Source organism: Dreissena polymorpha, chromosome 3, assembly GCF_020536995.1.
Source record: "Dreissena polymorpha isolate Duluth1 chromosome 3, UMN_Dpol_1.0, whole genome shotgun sequence".
Classification (NCBI taxonomy): Eukaryota; Metazoa; Mollusca; class Bivalvia; order Myida; family Dreissenidae; genus Dreissena; species Dreissena polymorpha.
The window spans coordinates 133,460,688-133,480,590 of record NC_068357.1 but is presented as its reverse complement, the minus strand read 5'-3'; the positions used below and the strand labels follow the sequence as shown (position 1 = coordinate 133,480,590).

At 34.9% G+C, this 19,903-nt stretch overlaps 1 protein-coding gene and 1 long non-coding RNA gene across 5 annotated transcripts in view; one reads left to right on the top strand and one right to left on the bottom strand.

Annotated features, from left to right (window-relative positions):
* Positions 1-249: 249 nt before the first annotated feature.
* On the bottom strand, positions 250-3,353 carry LOC127871526 (uncharacterized). The gene is made up of 3 exons (XR_008045444.1): positions 3,289-3,353; positions 2,613-2,740; positions 250-2,238 (listed from the first exon to the last, which is right to left on the bottom strand). It is a non-coding gene; the product is annotated as an uncharacterized LOC127871526 (long non-coding RNA).
* Positions 3,354-9,405: 6,052 nt separating this feature from the next.
* LOC127871520 (rho GTPase-activating protein gacZ-like) overlaps positions 9,406-19,903 on the top strand; it is a 42,529-nt gene continuing 32,031 nt past the window's right edge. Inside the window, exons 1-2 of one of the 4 annotated variants that reach the window (XM_052414535.1) lie at positions 9,406-9,471; positions 9,710-10,024. In XM_052414535.1, coding sequence (XP_052270495.1) covers positions 9,713-10,024 — 312 coding nt within the window. In that variant the 5' untranslated portion in view covers positions 9,406-9,471; positions 9,710-9,712. Of the gene's footprint in view, positions 9,472-9,653; positions 10,025-12,531; positions 12,699-19,903 lie in introns of those variants that run through there. The other 3 variants (XM_052414538.1, XM_052414537.1, XM_052414536.1) reach the window with 3 other exon arrangements.

The window sequence follows — 19,903 nt, the reverse complement described above, 5'->3', positions numbered from 1 at the left end:
TGTAAAATTTTGGACAACACATTAATGGAAATTCAGGTTATGTTAGAAATAATATGTAGGCTGCAAACATGAAATACTGTGTTCAAATTGAACATCAGACAAAAGATTCTTGTACATGTACTTCCAATTTCATTTTTTTAAATGTTTTATCTATTTCTTCTTGCTGGAACAGAGCGATATCAAAATGTTCAAGAGCTAAATATCATTATCCTGCAAGAAATACAAGGTTTTTGTTAAAAGACTTAAAAATTTATTAAAGTACTCTCAACTTTTATTCACATAAAGTATTACACACATATAAATGGATACATACATACATAGCAGGAGGATCCCACGTTAACTATTCTACCAGAGAATTCTAAAATAATATGGTGATTCCTAACTTTTTGAATGAAACATCAGCAAAAATATTTTACATGAAGTTGCTAACGAAAACATGTTTCTATCTAATGTTCTATCCGCATGGAGTAATGTTACTCATAATCTATAAACCCAAACCAACAGTAAAACTATTTCATGGAACAATAAAGACATAACTTCAAGCAATAAGACGTTTTTCTATAACATTATATATGTTGACCAGTTATACAACTATAGAATTAAGGACTTCTATTATTTTGATATTTAATATATAATACATATACAGAATACCTTCAAGTATTTTCCTGATGTACTACACATTACTCAAAAGCATACCCATGCATATTAAATCTTTAACCAATACAAATAACACACCATGTACTCAAAGAACATTTGTAGAAAACATCAGAGCTCCAGATAAGGGCCGTACAGACGTAAATATGGCTTTTTCATGAAGGCTTACCCATTTATTTTTATGAACTGGACGTACAATTACGACTTTAATATCCCTTTTACGCATTTACGAAAAAAATCTGGCCGTACTGATACGTCGGTGTCAGGGCGGCATATTTGTTGGTCTCTAACCTAACGGCCTCTTTCATTAATTTAAATTACCGAAAAGTTGTAGACTGGGTTCCAGTATTATTATCTATTCTGTGGCGTGATTCCGGTAACTTGTAAGCCCGTCAAAAACAATATGTCTGCGAGCATGGAAGGCCGGCTTAACCGAAAGCGGTTCAAATAAACACTTTGTTGTCATATAATGGCTACATACGGTTGTCTAACCATTCTGACATTCAATCTGTAAGCCCAGTTGAAGTGTTTGCTTGAGTGTTTAACTGTAATAGTTGGCATAGTCTATGCCAACTTTGACAGTTGACTGCTAAAGCAATGATTCTTTTGAGATGAGACAGTGACATTGGTGTTCATTTACTTAGCTTACAAGTTGGCTTGTGTTTTCTTGTCAAGCAAAATAAAGTTATAGTATTTAGTCATGAGTTTTAATGTGTAGTTGTATTTGCATCATAATTCAGAATGGAAAACCTAATAAAGTAACTGTTTAAGAAGCAAAATATATTTATTATAATTGCTGCAAATGTTTCTGTAAAGTAAGGTATACACCCATCAATATCCAAGAACACGTGTAGTACAGTACTACCTGTATTTTTGGATATGGTAGTACAGGTACTAATTGATTTTCAGCGTTACTCCTTTTCTTTCTGTCAGTGGCAATACCGTTACTAATTTCACAAATCCTTATCTAGAGCTTTGAAACATACTTGCAAGACTAAACAAAATATTTTATAAACTAGAAATTAAAAACCCTGCAAAAAAATCCAAAACTCAAATAAATGGCAAATCCTTTTTCGAGAACAAGTCCATATTATTATCTTTGATATCTTCATACATTCTAGTGTTTTTCGTAATTGCACATGATATATATATATATATATATATGTCTTTTAAAACCTTTAAAAACTGGAATGCTGTTTCTTCTTTTGCAAAGGAATATATACCATTTCATTTCCAGATAAAAAAAATTGTATGCTTTCTAAGAAGATGAGCCTTAAAGGAATGGTTTAGGATCAATGAAGAAAGAACTGTCAATTACATTGACAACATTGCTTAATATATTTGATAAAAAAACTTGAACTATGCAGCAGTCCTAGAAAAGATGGATCGTAGCTTCATCACCAAGATGCTCTTCAAACTCATCCATTTGCTCAAATGTTCCAATTGGAAGACTGATGTTCTCTGGCAGTTGCATTGGCTCGTCATCAGTAGCTGACCTAGCCAAGAGCCGCTGCAGCATCCGCTTCATTTCCCTGTTCTCGTCTCTGATTGTTTCCAACACCGTTAAAATCTGTGTAACTGCATCTGAAGACAGAGTAAAAAAGAACTGTACCTAAAATTATGTTGACAATAATATAAATCACAGCTGGGTCTTATATAATTATATCGGATGTGTGCCGATATAACGGCGGTGGGCCCGATTTGTCCCAACAGCTGTTGTACGGCTAGGGCTGATTATAGCAACTTGCACCTATATGCCCGTCAACGTCAATTTGTTTCTTTTATTAGTAGAAGTATGTATTATTATAGATCACTAAATGACTGTGTATTTTATTTATTTTTTCAGTTGGATTATCTGTTTACCTCATTTATTTATGTAATTAACTATCATTTAATAAGCAGTAATTCCAAAACTGAAATTATTTTAAGTTAAAGTTTCAAGCACAAAAATTAGTTACTTTGTCCTATAAACTGGGAAGGCTCTTCAGCTGGACTTAATGGGAGTGACCGGCCTCTGTCATGCACTGCTGGACATTCCTTGTAAAGACGATGTTGGCAAACCAGGTGGTGGTGAATATTTTATTTTCTGAAATAAATTTGTACAATAAACATTACGAAATTTATTATTTCCTAATACACAGACTTTTTTAATATTCTGCAAATATGTGTTTAAATAATCATTAAAATTTGTCCACAGGCAGACAACCTTGGCTTGCGTGCAAGTAATCAAAGACCTATAAAAGACATTATATTATACGTTTCAATTAATATTATCAATGTATGAGATATGTAAGATTCTCATGCATTAGCATGATTACTAATTTAGTGTTTCATTTTGTCAGACATGCGCCTGTCTGCTATAAATAGTTTGTATTGAATTTTAGGCAGAATCAAGTTGAATTAAGCAGTCTAACTAAGAGATTGATCTATGGCGATAAACGAACGTTACGACTTACGTCGCGAAAATACATGACAAAGGCAAAGCGATGAAGAAATAATATGCAATTTAAATTATTAAACACACAGGCATTCATTGAAGTAACAGATAAATAAATAATGCGTGATCAGCAATATATATCTGATTTCAAAAGAAATATATAATTACGTGTATAATATCACAATTTAACAAATTACCGTTTCGAGTGTTTTTGTCTTGAATGTTTTCGCGAGGCGGAATTAACATATGCGCATGCGCATATTATTTAAATACTTTATTTTTCTGCGCGATTATTCAAATTGAAATTATCTCTTGAAAATAACTTCATATTAATCATAGTATATACATTATTTAAAACAAAGCCATATCAAAAACAGAATTTTCAAAAAAAATGTGCGCCCGATAGCTGATTTTGTCCTTTGTTGGGCGGCCCAAATGGGACCCGTATGGGACCCATATGGGCTGCATATTATTTGCCTATGCATTCATTTTATATTTTTGGGTAAAATATTAGCAGTTGAGATCAAGTTTGTCATACATATGTTTTAAGAAATTAGTTTTTAATAAAATAAAAGTGTATATCTTTTTCCTGATAGCGCAATAATATGGGACCTATATGGGACCCTTAAGGGCATTCCCATATGGGCTAACCCATATAGGTCCCAAATGACTCCCATTTGGGCTTACCCATATGGGTTTGCCCAGAAACAGCCCGGTAGCTGATTTTGTCCTTTGTTGGGCAGCCCAAATTGGACCCATATGGGACCTATATGGACTGCATATTATTTGCTTATCCATTGATTTTCTATTTTTGGGTAAAATATTAGCAGCTTAGATCAAGTTAGTCCAGCATACGTTTTAAGAAATGAGTTTTTAATCAAATAAATTCAAGTTTACATCTTTTTCATGATAGCGCAATAATATGGGACCTATATGGGACCCTTATCGCCATTCCCACATGGGCAGGCCCATATAGCTCCCAAATGACTCCCATATGGGACCCGTATGGGACCCATATGGGCCGCATATTATTTGCTTATGCATTGATTTTCTATTTTTGGGTAGAATATTAGCAGTTTAGATCAAGTTAGTCCTACATACGTTTTAAGAAATGAGTTTTTAATCAAAGAAATACAAGTTTACATATTTTTCCCGATAGCGCAATAATATGGGACCTATATGGGACCCTTGTGGGCATTCCCATATGGGCTAGCCCATATTGGACCCAAATGACTCCCATATGGGCTTTCCCATATGGGTTTGCCCAGAAACAGCCCATATGGGACCCATATGTGCATGTTTGCTGGGATTAAGCATTTAAGCGAAGGTTCAAATATGTTTAAGACGGTACTTGTAATTAAGTCAATGGTATTAGAAAACAATACATCATCAAAATATATATTTTATTATTTAACACATTTTTAATATTGGTATTTATGGTACACAAAATTAAATTAAACGAACATAAATGTGTTACATAAAGGCAATCTGGAAATAACTAACATTTCATAATAAGATGTATAATATGTCGTTCGGTATCGGACCGTGATCAGTACATGTTTCGAAACGTTTAAAACACATACTGATCGCAAACGACAATTAATACAACAGCTTTTAAGTCACAACCCTATAAATAATCCCAGCATAAGCGAATAATAATACCAGCTTAAAGAAATACATTTCATTTAGATGCATAATGTGTCGTTCAGGATCAGATCGTGCTTTTAATCGAAAACGGTTTTCTTTTAGCGGATGGCGTTCTTGATCGCTCGGCTCGTTTTCTCTTTCGTTCGCAAGGTTTTTAACCGGCAGGTGTTTTAATCAGTAAAAATGTCGGAGGTAAAAATGCCATAGGTAATAAAATCCATTTTCGCATGAAACTGGTTGTATAGCAAGTAGTCACATGTTAATTACTGGTCATGTACGTAATTCCGGCCTGTACGTAAAAAATCAGCCACCTGTGTAAAATCATTTTCACGATCTTAATGCACATATTTTGTTTTTATTTAGAAAAATCAACATGAAAACCATCCCTACTCTCAATATTTTGGAAATGTAAGAACCATATCACTGTAAACTTTTGTGTTAAAATGTCACAAATATAGCAGGAAATATTTGGCTCGTGGGGAAAGTGATGTCATCATTAGTTGCAACAATTATATTCATATAAGAAACAAATATATTTGACAAAATTATTTTTATTTTATCTAATAAGCTTTAAATAAAGTTTTACCGATTAATTGTACAAAAAAATATATTCAAAACATATAAATCAGAACATAAATTTTTAATAAATGAATTACCTCCCTTGATAAGAATATTACTAGATTACATGTTTAAAATTATATGTAAGCGTTTACTAATAATCAACACTGAAGTAAACTTTTTAAACAAAATGTGTTCACTTTTTTAGCTTTGTTTGAAAAAATTGATTAAACCCATTAAAAACAAATATTTTTAATGAATTAGCAGTTTCCCATTGTTTATATTTATTAAAATAGGTAGGGGGAGTAACTGGTATAATAATTTCGCATTTATATTAAATTTCAAGTCAACAATTTTAATAGTATAAACATTGATTAATACTCAGAAATTGAGGACATTTGTCTAAAGATATTGCTTTGTAATTTTATCTGCAGATCAAACTGAAAAGTGGCCGATTTTTTAGGTACATTTAACCTACGAAAATGGATAGTTTACATGTCATCATTTTCTGTTCATTAAGTAACATTCACCGATCTAATTCTATTTAAATTTTCATGCTAGGTGAGTTTTGAACCCAGGATTATATATGTGAAGTTTAGTTTCAAGCAGTTGCCTAACACTAAAGAGTTTTCTTAAATAGTCCCAAAAGTGGCCGGAATTACGTACATGACCAGTATAGCTTGCATTGGTTGCAATTATTATGATCCTTTTAAAGCGATCTTTTCACGTTTTGGTAAATTGACAAAATTGAAAAAAGTTGTTTCAGATTTGCAAATTTTCGTTTTAGTTATGATATTTGTGAGGAAACAGTAATACTTCAAACATTTACCATGGTCTTATATAGCAATTATATGCATCTTTGGACGATTTAAAAACCTGAAAATTATAAAGCGTTGCAACGCGAAACAATTGAATAATTTGGAGAGTTCTGTTGTTGTCGTTTAATTTTGTGAAACTACCAAGATTGCTTATATAAAGTATAAAATACGTCTCTTTTACATACTTGGCAGGATGGCCGAGCGGTCTAATTGGTTTTTACTCCAGGACTCCGGGGGTCACTGGTTCCTGACCTGATGCGGGCTACTTTTTTTTCCCTTTTTTAATGATATTCTTGATTTTTTACTGGAGCTTTTTAGATCCAATGTTAACATTTATCAATATAAAGCATTTAATGACAAACTTCAAAACATGCCAAAATCTGTGAAAAGGCCCCTTTATCTTAGAAATCTATGTATGAGTCACGTTCTGAGAAAACTTGGCATAATGCATATACGTTAAGTGTCGTCCCAGATTAGCCTGTGCAGTTCTCATGTGCTTATCAGGGACGACACTTTCCGCCTAAATTGGATTTTGTTTAGAAGAGACTTCATTTAAACAAAAAATGTCATAAAATCGAAAAGTGTCGTCTCTGATTAGCCTGTGCGGACTGAACATGCTAATCTGGGACGACACTTTACGCACATGCATTATGCCCAGTTTTCTCAGAATTTCATATTATTGGCTCTACGTTGAAATGCTTTAATACAGAAATTAGCTAGCCGTATCTATACATATTTTCTGGTATCATTTAACAATAAATGTAAACATAATCACCATCAAAACCCTGTTTGTTTGTCACATTGCTTTAATAATGTATTGTCCTTAAAAATCAAAAGATTCCATCACAACAACTAAAATCCAATAGCTTTTAAAAGGAATTTAACCAGTTTTCTCTTATGAACGATTCATAAAAGAAACAAAAAGTACCATTCTATAAACAGAATGCATAAAGCACAAAACAACAAAATTACAGTCTTAAATTATTAGTGCGACAAGTAAAATAAATATAACATGTTCAATTAAAAAAAAAATCCGTAACGTAGGCAAAGAATATAATGCCTACAATACTCAATATCCTTAAAAATATTGCTCAAACTCTATTTAATTATATACCATCTGGCATTTTTACTTACATTCGCAAGAAACATACCACAATTACTCTTAGTTTTCGGTTAATTCTTGTTTTGTGATTCTTACTTTTCGGACAGTACACTTTAAAGCGCTATTTTACCAGATTTCTTCCCTATTTTCACTTATCTGGTGTCACTTCGATCAATCATTTTTATGACCGGATTAAGGTAATAAAACCTTGCAGATAAATCCCTTAGGGCAATGTAGACTCCATCACCACAATTACCTCCCTTAGTACAACTGAGTGACACCACCTCTGCTGGCTCTTCTTTTCCCCCACCCACATCGGCCTACACTTCCAAAAATCTCTCCTTCTTTCAACCCTCCAGGGTGGCAACATGTATTTTAAATATATGAATGCATATAGTTCTGTACATATTGTAAATAATGTACCTTTTGTACAAATTTAGCTGTTTTTGTCTCATTTTTAACTGTAAAGCACATTGTCTTACCCTTAATTTTTACGTGGCCCTATGAAGGTGACCGTTTGGAGACATGTAAGTTATTGCCCTTAACATATAAGTTTTTTTTACTAAATCCACTTTTAAATATTGTTTTAATGCCACTCTGGGGGGACCTCTCTTCTCCATAGCCCAATCCTCCTTAAGTTCCATACAGACAGGGTCTTATGTTGGAGCATTACGGCTATATTCCATGTCTGCAAGTGTTCAACATTGAGCCACATACATAAACTTGTACTCATTACTTTTTTAACAACTCAATACTCAATTGCAACACTAATATATAATTGAGAGTTATACTCCCTATGTGTTATCATATATTGTCTTTTTTCCTTTCCTTTTCATATAATTGCATGTACACATGCAACTTCACTTTACATTTGAGAGCTGTTAAATCAGGCTCTGGCATCCCTATTAATTAATGTTCATAGATATAAACATATCTCTCCAATGATTAGATCTTGTTGTGTGGCATTTAGTTTAAACTTTAAATATACACATAAAAATGGTACTTGACTATGTATGTAAACATATTGCGGCAATGCTCAACCACTTTGTGATCTGGAAAACCCTCAAGTATTATTATTGTGTTACTCAAACATATTACACATCTGTGTATCCCTTTTTCTATAAGACTTATATTAAAATAGTCCTATTTGGACTCTAACATTTAAAACACAGATCACAAAGTCTAAAGACTCCAACAAACCCATTGCAGTATATACTGAACAGTGGGTCTGGTAATGATGATGCCACATACAACAGTATGTGTGTTTTCACCATCTTTACTTATAAAAATTGGGCTATTCTTTCTCTCTCTCCTCCTTAAAAAACAAAACAAACAATAACATACAATAACAACATCATATTAATGATAATAATTAATAATAAGCACAGTAACATAACATAAACATAGTAATTTATAACTATAAAATAAGTCCATTAGTTCTTTTGGATTTATCATCCTTTTCTTTCATTTATATTTTTTGCATATATTATTGTTTACTTTTTCTTAAAGTACAACGTCAGCCGTGGAAAAATCTATTTATAAACGGATTGACCTACTTGCAATCCTTAATAAGAAATTTCGGCCAATCAGCGCAATCGTTTTATAAGTGCATCAACCAATAAAAACGCCGCTTTTTAACAGCGTTAGGCATTGTAAAGTACTGCGTCTTTTTAACGCTTCTTATAAAGGTTAGATATTTTTAAACCAATAGATTTTTATTAAGGCACCGCACCAACACTGCAAAGTTTTCTATTTATATCAATGGTACAGCCCAGTAAAATCGGGCTGTCCATTTTATGGCCGTTTTCGGCTTTTTTATGCAGAGTTTTATGTTAAGCAGTGTGCTCGGGCAATGGTTTATAACCGAAGTCCCGAGGGTAAACAATCCCATTAGTCAGCCTTAGGGCAATGGCCCATAACATTTGCGTAATTGGATTAAAAATCATGTATACCGGTATTGAACAACGGTTTCACACCTGAAAGATAACTGTGACAAATATTTTACACTCCAAAAAACGTAATGCACTCCTATATTTATACAAACAATTGAAGGTGTTTGAAAACGAATGACGAACAAACAAATTATTCATAGGTTGCATATTTTGTTTATTTTAAAGTAACTTTCTGTACAAGAATAAATGATGTGAAATTATTTGTACTAAAATGCAAATATATTAATATCAGTGGCACGAACTGGTAGTGGCATGAAACGTCCATAAACCACCCACGTGATGTAAACAAAGCCACGTTATATAGTAAGTCTGTGATTTGCAGCGAGATAGTGAGTACAGATCGACATATGTAAACTGACCATAGATGCATTGTTATATTGTTTTCACATGTGAAGTTTTAATGTTGCAGCGTTTAGGGTGAGTATGGCGAAAAATAATAGTTTTCGTGAGGTGTTTTCGAACGGCATGCAAAAAGTATGGTGCTCCGTACGTGTCAAAAAAATATTGGATTGTTACTTGAACTGTGTAACTTTTACTTCAGAAAATGTCCGAAAACAAGAGTAAGCTGAGGGTCTGCCCACTCTGCCTACAGGAAGATGGGATCCTGATAGCATACATCCGGTTGAATGACCACCTGCGGGCCAAACACGGTCTCTCGGGCCCCAATGTGAGGCAGACAAGCGCGGCCGCGAAGTCGGATTTCTGCAGTGGGAAGAGCGCCAGGAGCGGCCGCTCGTACTGGCAGTGCAAGTGCGGCGCGACCGTCATCCGTCGGGGCCCACATCTGCTCTCGGCTAGCCACGAGTTGACTAAGGGCTCCGATGAATACACCGTCGCCTATAAGGCCTTTGAAAAGGTAGGTGCTTGGGAAACGATTATGGGATTCAGGACGACAGCTTATTACTTCTAGAGTCGAATTAATAAAACGAAATGTGCCTGTACAGAGCACATATTTTCAAACATTATGATTTCCGTGAATGTGGCGAGGAGATGTTAATAAAGCATACTGCATATAAAACAATTTCGGGGAACATGTCAGTGATTTGTGTATTGTCGACGAAAGTAAATCGGAAAATAGTTGAAAATTAAAGTGACTAGTACAAAATATATATTACAAAATTAAACATGTAAAAAATATAAAAGCGGGTGTCGTTTTAATTATGCCTTTATTTTGTGAAAATGAAAAAAAAAGACTATTGAGCAGTAACTAAAGCAGTAACTAAATAATGACGCTTATTACAACAAACAAAATAAAAAAAAGAACATTTCAATTATTTAAAATAATTGATTCTATTAAAGAAATGATGTTTTAAGTTTTTAGGTCTGAATGGAGTTGCGAACCTGTCAAACTCAAATAATAAGCGGCTTTTAATAAACCAGTATCAATCAATTCCCCCTAAAACCTGTTCGTCTTAGGTCACTCTGAGTTGTTTCGCCCTGGGTCGTTTCGCCCTTACAAGTGGGTTTTTTCGCCCTTATTTAAGTTATCCCCACGCTTTTTGTCCGTCCTGGCCACTATCTCCTCCTACGCTATAAGCACTAGAACCTTGAAACTTACACACATGGTAGCTATGAGCATATGTGCGACCCTGCACTATTTGGAATTTTGATCTGACCCCCGGGTCAAAAGTTATGGGGTTTGGGGTGGGGCTGGGTCAGAGATTTTCACTCATTTTTTTTTGTTATTTTACAATAACTTCTTTATTTCTATACCGATTTACTTCAAATTGATACTGAACATCTCTAATGACAATAGGGTCAATCTCAACTATGCATGGCCCCATTACCAACCCTGGGGTGCCCCGCCCACATAGACCACGCCCATCCAAAATTGCCTTTTACTATAATTTCTTCATTTCTACACCGATTCACTTCAAATTGATACTGAACCTCTCTTATGACAATACGGTCAATCTCAACTATGCATGGCCCCATTACCAACCCTGGGGCACCCCACCCACATAGACCACACCCACCCAAAATTGCCTTTTACTTTAATTTCTTCATTTCTACACCGATTCACTTCAAATTGATACTGAACTTCTCTTATGACAATACGGTCAATCTCAACTATGCATGGCCCTATTACCAACCCTGGGACACCCCGCGCACATAGGCCACACCCACCCAAAATTGCCTTTTACTATAACTTCTTCATTTCTACACCCATTCACTTGTACTTGATACTGAACTTCTCTTATGACAATACGGTCAATATCAACTATGCATGGCCCCATTACCAACCCTGGGGCGCCCCGCCCACATAGACCATACCCACCCAAAATTGCCTTTTACTATAATTTCTTCATTTCTACACCGATTCACTTCTTATTGATACTGAACTTCTGTTATGACAATACGTTCAATCTCAACTATGCATGGCCCCATTGCCAACCCTGGCGCGCCCCGCCCACATAGGCCACACCCAGCCAAAATTGCCTTTTACTATAGCTTCTTGATTTCTACACCGATTCACTTCTAATTGATTCTGAATTTCTCTTATGACAATACGGTCAATCTCAACTATGCATGGCCCCATTACCAACCCTTGGGCACCCTTGTGTCAAACATGCGGCGTGGGGATTATACGCGTCGGCCTCTGCCGCGCCATTTCTAGTTTGAATTACAATTAAAGCAGATTAATTAACATACCAAATATTTTTAATTGAATAATATATTAAAGTACATTGTATATAACACCTTTCACACCTCTTACACATATACCGGTAACTATATTACTCGTGAAATATACAGAACACAAGTGTGACAGAGACGTTGATTGTGACAACCGTTTATTCAGATAAAAAAAAGAATATCTGATGTGTACCACATACTTGTAATGTCTTGTTGCTGTTGTCAGTAACTCAATTTGAATACAATCTTATGCTTTAGAAATGGGAAGTGAATGGAGTAACAAACTTTTTTTTTCTTGTCTACACCCTAAATAAGCATATACTTTTAATATTTATTTTGTTCATTTAATATGTATTGGTGACTTGTTTACCCTAAACTATATAGAGTATTAGATAAATTGTTGTGTCCTAATTAAACATTGAAAGAAACAATACAGAAGATTGCCATTTATGTGCTTCTTATTATCCCCTTATCCACAAACATCGTAGTTAAAGTTCAAAAGGAAGTTTGAATTCAGCTTGTGACAATCTAAAGATAAACCCCTTTGAAATGCTGTATATTTAAAAACTAGTGCGAATCGGGTATGTGTTATACACATACCTGGGCAAAACGACCCATAAATTAAGGCGAAACGACCTAGGGCGAACGGGTATTAGGGCGAAACGACTCACGGGCGAACAGGTATTAAGGCGAAACGACCCGGATTGTGATAAACCGTTTCAAATTGAGACCGTTTTGAACGATTAACAAGAGAGGGGTTTAAAATGACGGCTGAAATTAATTCAGAAAATCGAGAGCTTTTTCGGCATTCCGACGGTTCAGAAATAGTATTCTTCATGAGGCCATGCAACGAGCGACAAGCATTAAGACCGCTAATAGAAGTAATGTTATTTTTAGTAAGGCCAAGAGTATGTTTCCTCCTCAATGACTGATGTAGTTGCCGGATTAATTTATTTCGGATGCCATCCTAGTCTTAGTTATGGATCTTTAAGTTTGACAACATTTTATCGTAAAATAGTGGCATCACAAGCATAACATATGAAATTGCATTTTTCTGATTTTTTTTTAAAGATTCTGATTTTACTGGCTTTAACTTAACTATTACATGGCTGGTTGATAGTCTCATTTAAAGACGCGCAAAGAATTTAGAGATACTTTTTATATGGGCTAAATTCTTTGGAAGGTCTCATCGGTGAATAGTCCATATAAAGGGACTCCCGGAGCTTTTGATTATTTATTGCAGGGCCCTCACACTTCTTTGGGGGAAGGGGTCCGCAGCCTTAGAAGGGGGAATTTTCGCGGCATTTCCCTTTTTGGGGGATTTTTTTTTCTTACTCTCTCATTATTACATTTGTACATGTTTGCACTATATTCATTGCATTTTTCATAATTAAGTATGTTTGACAAGATTAAATTGAAATAGAATTGAGATATCAGGGCTCAGCCTAGGTTCAAACTTGAGGGAGAAGTGACTTCTCCCTGAGCTGAAATTAGGGAGAAGTGAGGCCACTAGAAGGAGAAGTGATTTCTGTTTGGCGTTTAATAAAATCTTCGCTTGTTTTATACCCCTCATTACACCAAGCCTTAGCATCATCATCGGTGACAAACAAATACTATTTTCAAATTCAATAAATCCTTACATATTAAGTCACATAAATCAATTCATACAAATAAAACTTGTGATTTCCATGTGCATCATAAATAATGCAATGACAATCCAAACCCTATTTAAATCATAATGTACATGATAATTAGTCAGTGATCTTTTTCACCCAATTGGGAACGGGTCCGGTACCCATGCAATTGGAAATTCTTCGCATCATGAAATCACCAAATTGTGGTAAAAACGAGTCTTAACAAAACACAATCTTAATGCATAAGACATATAGTATATCTATTACTGTTTATCCGAATTTTATACATATCCGAAATATGTACACTTGATAATGCCTTACCTGATTCATTTAATAATCCAAATTTTCCTTGTTATTATCTGGTTTAACAAACCTTATAACATGTACATGTTTGTTAAATACAGTTAATGCTTTCTTCATTATTGAATCACTTGTAATTTGAATCGCCAGCTTTGAAATGTTACAATACGTCTGCCATTTGCAATGTCAAAGGTCATGACGTAGCAATTTTATTCTACTCGGATAATTTATATCTTATCGAGGAAAGGTGTTTTCTCAATGTCTTTTGTGTTGTGTTAGGACTTGTTAGTATAAAAATGAGCTGTGATTTCAGTTTATATAAGATGGGTGTTACTCGTAATTATCAGTGGATTAACAAACTGACAAAACTCGCTGGACTTTTACAGTAGTGGATCTACGTAATAAATAGACCTTTGATCAATTTTGTTTTTCTTTAATATTTTTTCCGACTTTCTTTAATCGTGCCGTCTGCCAAAATCCTGTAATTATTGAATGGTCAATGAGGTCGCGGGATATAAAATAAAGTCGTTTACGTATGGATACGGTAGATAAATTTATGGAAATTAGCACTACAGTTTGCACGGGTGAGTTGTTAGTTTTCGTTTATATGGTTATGAATTAATGTCTGACAAAATAAATTGCACATCGAATGGGTAATTAGTGTTTAAGAGTTTTGAAACACGAAACAAGTAAACAGTAGAACATACTAGAATAAATCGTATTCATATTTGCTGTTGGGAATGTGTTGCGCGTGTAAACTTTTTTGAGCGTAAATACATGTCTATAACGCCGTCATTTCATCGCTCAGGTAAACTACTGCATATGTATATACAATGCGCGCGTTCTCATTGGTAACTATCGATGTTAATGTACTGCTTAACTCCGCCTGCAAGGCGTGTACTAATTGCGCTTGCAGAACAGAGAACTATCAAAACTGTCGGCGAAATGACACTCGCTTTGATCTTTTAATGTAAACCGTTATTGTTTGGAGTGAATGCCCATGTATGCTAGTTGCCTGGATAAGCTTTCACAGCAGTCGATCTTTTGCTGTGATAATAAACTGATAACATAACAAGCGTCATCGGTGACTTTATGACATGTGAAAATAGAGAATTTTTAGATGAAAAAGTTGAGAAAAAAAACGTCGCTGTTGAAAAAAAAAGAAGGCGAAGTCAACTTCTCCTTCATGTAATTTAAGGGCGACATTATTATGTCCCGGGCGAAGATGTCGCCCACGTCGCCCTCACGGCCGAGCCCTGGATATAATAATCATGAGACACATCTTTCTATAAAAAAAAAATATTTGTTTTTTTAGGGGGAATTTTTCCCCCAATAAGGGGAAAAAAGTATACCTTTCAGGTGGGGGACTGCCGCCGAATTTCGGCGGCAGATTTAATAGATTGAGGGCCCTGTATTGCTATGGCGGCTCTGGGAGTCCATATGCACCCCTGTATAAACATGGGTGCCGTTTAGTCAATTTAAATTGCCGCCTAAGAGTCTTTTGATGATTTTTGCTTTGGCAGACTCTTGGCGTCAATAGTCCACTCTATCTTTTTAATAGCGAGAGTTTTCCTTCTTTGTCTATATTGATGCGCAAGGAATTTGGTGCGCAACATTCAAGCCCCGATATCAGACAGTTAATATCAACGGATTGCAATAATATTTACATACCTGTGTAGATAATTCATTTCTCAATAATGTTCCGTAAGAATTATGTAATGACTCTTTCAATTTTGCACGCCTGACCAATATAAATTAGCACACTACTCACATTTTCAACTCCAATCGCTGTGCCCGCTGTATACGGCATTTAAATTAGATTTTAGATTTTAATCGATAACGCAGCCTATTACACCGTAATGCCTTCTTCTGATTGGTTGATATTTAAATATTTCATAACATGGCGAGAGGTCAGTGATTGTATTGCGATTTAAGCAGAAGTTTAACTGAAACAAATTATGCCTTTTAACTTCAATTCGACGCTATTTGAGGTAAAAATGGACTAATTAACTAAAACTATGAGTTGGTAATGTTATCTTGCAATTTTAAGCATATTGATATAATAGTATTGTATTTATTTTTCGTTATGGTTTTTGCAGACTGGAGTTTCAGCGTTCAGATTTATTCTGAACGCGAATTATTTCAGCTAGGGTGCAGTTCAGCGCAGAGAATCCGTGCGCTTTACTAAACAGACGTCGTTCGAGACATATTGATAAAAATAATGAATAAACTTAATAAACATGTTAAATTTACCTGAAAGGCAACGTACAGACGTTATCCTTTGCATGCACTCTAATAAATACGACAATGTTTCAACACACTATTCTCGTTGATATTTTTATGTTTAAATTTGAAACAGTTTTTCTGTGTCGAATATTCGATATTGTTGTCGACTTTAATAGACTCCTTCACATAACCCGACGTGCAAAATATTGGTGTACTGCGACGTAACCAATATTGGGTCAATTTTCCAATATGGCAGATACAGCTTACAAAAGAAAAACTAAGTCAATAAAAAGCAATTATTTATTGCTTTAATGGTACCATTTGGATGAGTTTGTGGTTTAGACAGGTAAACTTTAATGAGTTCTTGCAGTTTCAGTGTTCCTTAACCCTTGCATTGTTGATAACATTTTTCACCCATGGACAAGAGAGAGCGCATTGCAACTCTCAGCAGCCCATTGGGTTATAAAGCTGAGAGTTGAATTATTGCAACTATTCGGTGAAGGACCTTTTATGTGTTGGAAACCAGAAAGTTAAAATTTTCATCAATTTGCGTAAAATTGCAAAATAACATTACCAACTCATGCAGTTTTAGTTCAGAAGTGCATTTTTACCTCAAATATTGTCGAATTGAAGTTAGAAAAAGGCATAAATTCTTCAGTTAAACTTCTGCTTAAATCACAACAATATCACTGACCTCTTGCCATATTATGAAACAGATTTAAATATCAACCAATCAGAACAAGGCATTACCGTGTAACGTGTACGCAGTGTCACACTGGCCTTCAGAAAATAATAGCCATATTTTTTTCCTTAAAAAAAATAATAGACAAAACCGACGCGGACTTTTCCGCAAAATGGTACGAAAGGTAAAAAGAAAAAACAATGAATCTCATTTTATCTACGTTTTATCAAATGTATATCTATTGGATTTTAAAACAAGCATAATATCAGTGTTATTTTCTTATAAAATATTATCAATTTATCATGGCTTTACAAAAGAATACAATCAAGGTGTGACTTAACAAACCAGACATCAGCTACAGTTACATACATATATACTTTAAAACAAAAAGATAAATACTTTATTAAAGTACTATTAATAAAATAAGAAAACTGCTCTTTCAAATTGTTTAATTTTGAAAGTCTGTCTAGGTGCAAGTTCTGGTTAGTACAATGCGAAATATTGTCAACCAGACCATCCGTAACACCGCATATGTGTTCGTCATTCTATAAAAATGTTATAAAGAACGCCGAAAGTAAATTAAAATCGACAAACCGTACCGTATCCAAAAACGACTGTCCGAAAACATGTTGAGATACCTCTTTTGAACATGAAATAAAAAATGCATATCGTTTGACTGCAGAAAATAAAAACCACAATATTGCGCATACGCAATCAATATTGGTTAAAATATTGTTTTAAAATGTGATATCATATTGCAGTGCTTTACTTTACTCATAGATACATAATTTAAAATTGCGAGATGGCGGACATTTGCAACGTGCGTAGTAGAATGGTACGGTTTTCAGAAAGTAGTGAAAACGTGAATAAAAGCAACATTGTAAAACTCAAGCTTTTATTCCACTTACCTTTGAAAAGTGTAGAATGTTTTTAACGTTAATTAGTTTTTTTAGCAACAAAAACACATTAATTATAGAAAAATAACAAAATCGGCTTCTTATTATTATTATAAAGAAACATTAAAGCAGACGACAATTAGCGCCTGCTTACTTTTAATCAATTACAAGATCATTTGAGAAACGTAAACAAAATAATTACAAAAAAAATGAAATCATTATCACACATCAAGAAATGTTGAAGCAGACGACAGATAGCGGTAATGCCAGGGATAATTAGTTGATGGCGATTAAATAATTATTTAATCAAGAAAAGATCAAAGTAATCTAATTGCAGAAAAAAAACGGCGTGAAAAACTAAACCAGCCGACAATATTCGCTGCAATTTTCAATAATGCCGATTAAAATAATAATTGGCGAAAAAATAAAGAAAATCTAAGTTACAGATAATTGGTAAAGCACTGGGAGATTAAAGACGTTTTTCCGAAATATATCACTTCTGTCGGACACTGATTCCGAAAAACGCTCTAGGCCACGATGTCGCAGAAGTATTGACGCGTGTATGACAATACACAGGGTCGAGTGTGTACACAGGTAATCTCGTTATTGATTTTTCCTGCTTGATGGCCCGATTTACAGGCGTTTGGCATGCGCTGGAAAACTTGTAGAGGCAATTTTTTTTTGATGTAGGTGGATAAAATAATCGCCATTTTTTTTTAGACAATTTTAAGAAATAATAGCCAGTGGGATTAAATAATCGCCATTGGTGATAATGTCTGGCATTAGCGTGAGCACTGTGTACACGTAATTTTATTTAGCATGAGCTTTTAACACCGACTTTTACCTACCTAGATCTAGTATGCTCATCTTTGTCAATTTAATAAGCATATGTTCAAAACAGATATGGTGCAGTTTCTATTCACTCTTCTAAGTTTCAGCAACTTTTAATGCATGTCTTTTTCGCACCTCTGTCTGTGTTGTTTTATGTACTTACATTCTACGTTACATAGGACAGTATACTGTACGATCTGTATCAATATTATTTATGTACGGTATAAAAATAAAAGATGTAATTTATTTCAGAACATTTTAATTGTCACTTTAGAAAAAAAACCAATGCTTACAGGGGTCTAGCTAGGCTCAAAATTTAGGGAAAAGTCACTTCTCCCTAAAGCCAAAAAAGGGAGAAGTGGTAACATCTTTTGGAGAAATGGTACATTTGCATCATAGATCTTAGTTTTACGTATATTTTGCTTCAAAATATTGATTCAGGGCTCAGCCTAGGTTCAAATTTGAGGGAAGAGTGAATTTTTAACCAGGTTTTCCAAAGGAAAAAACTGGTTATTATATTGGCGAATGTCGGCAGGCGGGCGGGCTGGAGGGCGGAACAAGCCTGTCCGGGCCATAACTTTATCGTTCATTGTCAGATTTAAAAATCATTTGGCACATTTGTTCACCATCATTAGACGGTGTGTCGCGCGAAAGAATTATGTCGATATTTCCAAGGTCAAGGTCACAATTTGAGTTTGAAGGTCAAAAATGGTCATAAATGAGCCTGTCCGGACCATAACTTTGTCGTTCATTGTGAAATTTTAAAATCATTTGGCACATTTGTTCACCATCATTAGACGGTGTGTCGCGCGAAAGAATCATGTCGATATCTCCAAGGTCAAGGTCACAATTTGAGTTTGAAGGTCAAAAATGGCCATAAATGAGCTTGTCTGGGCCATTACTATGTCATTCATTGTGACATTTTAAAATCAATTGGCACATTTGTTCACCATTATTGGACGGTGTGTCGCGCGAAAGAATTACGTCAATATCTCTAAGGTCAAGGTCGCCACAACTAAAAATAGATTGATTTTGAAACAACTATGTAACTATTAACAATCAGTAACAATGCACATTTTGATTTTGAGTTGTCTCTCTTTATCAGAATTTTTATGCTCCCGGTAGGGTGGCATATAGCAGTTGAACTGTCCGTCAGTATGTGTGTATGTCAGTCTGTCCGTCCGCCCGAAAAAAACACTTTAGCTTTAGCCATAACTTTTGCATTATTATGCCCCCCTTCGAAGAAGAGGGGGTATATTGCTTTGCTCATGTCGGTCGGTATGTCGGTCTGTCCACCAGGTGGTTGTCAGACGATAACTCAAGAACGCTTGGGCCTAGGATCATGAAACTTCATAGGTACATTGATCATGACTCGCAGATGACCCCTATTGATTTTGAGGTCACTAGGTCAAAGGTCAAGGTCACGGTGACCCGAAATAGTAAAATGGTTTTTGAATGATAACTCAAGAACGCATACGCCTAGGGTCATGAAACTTCATGGGTAGATTGATCATGACTCGCAGATGACCCTT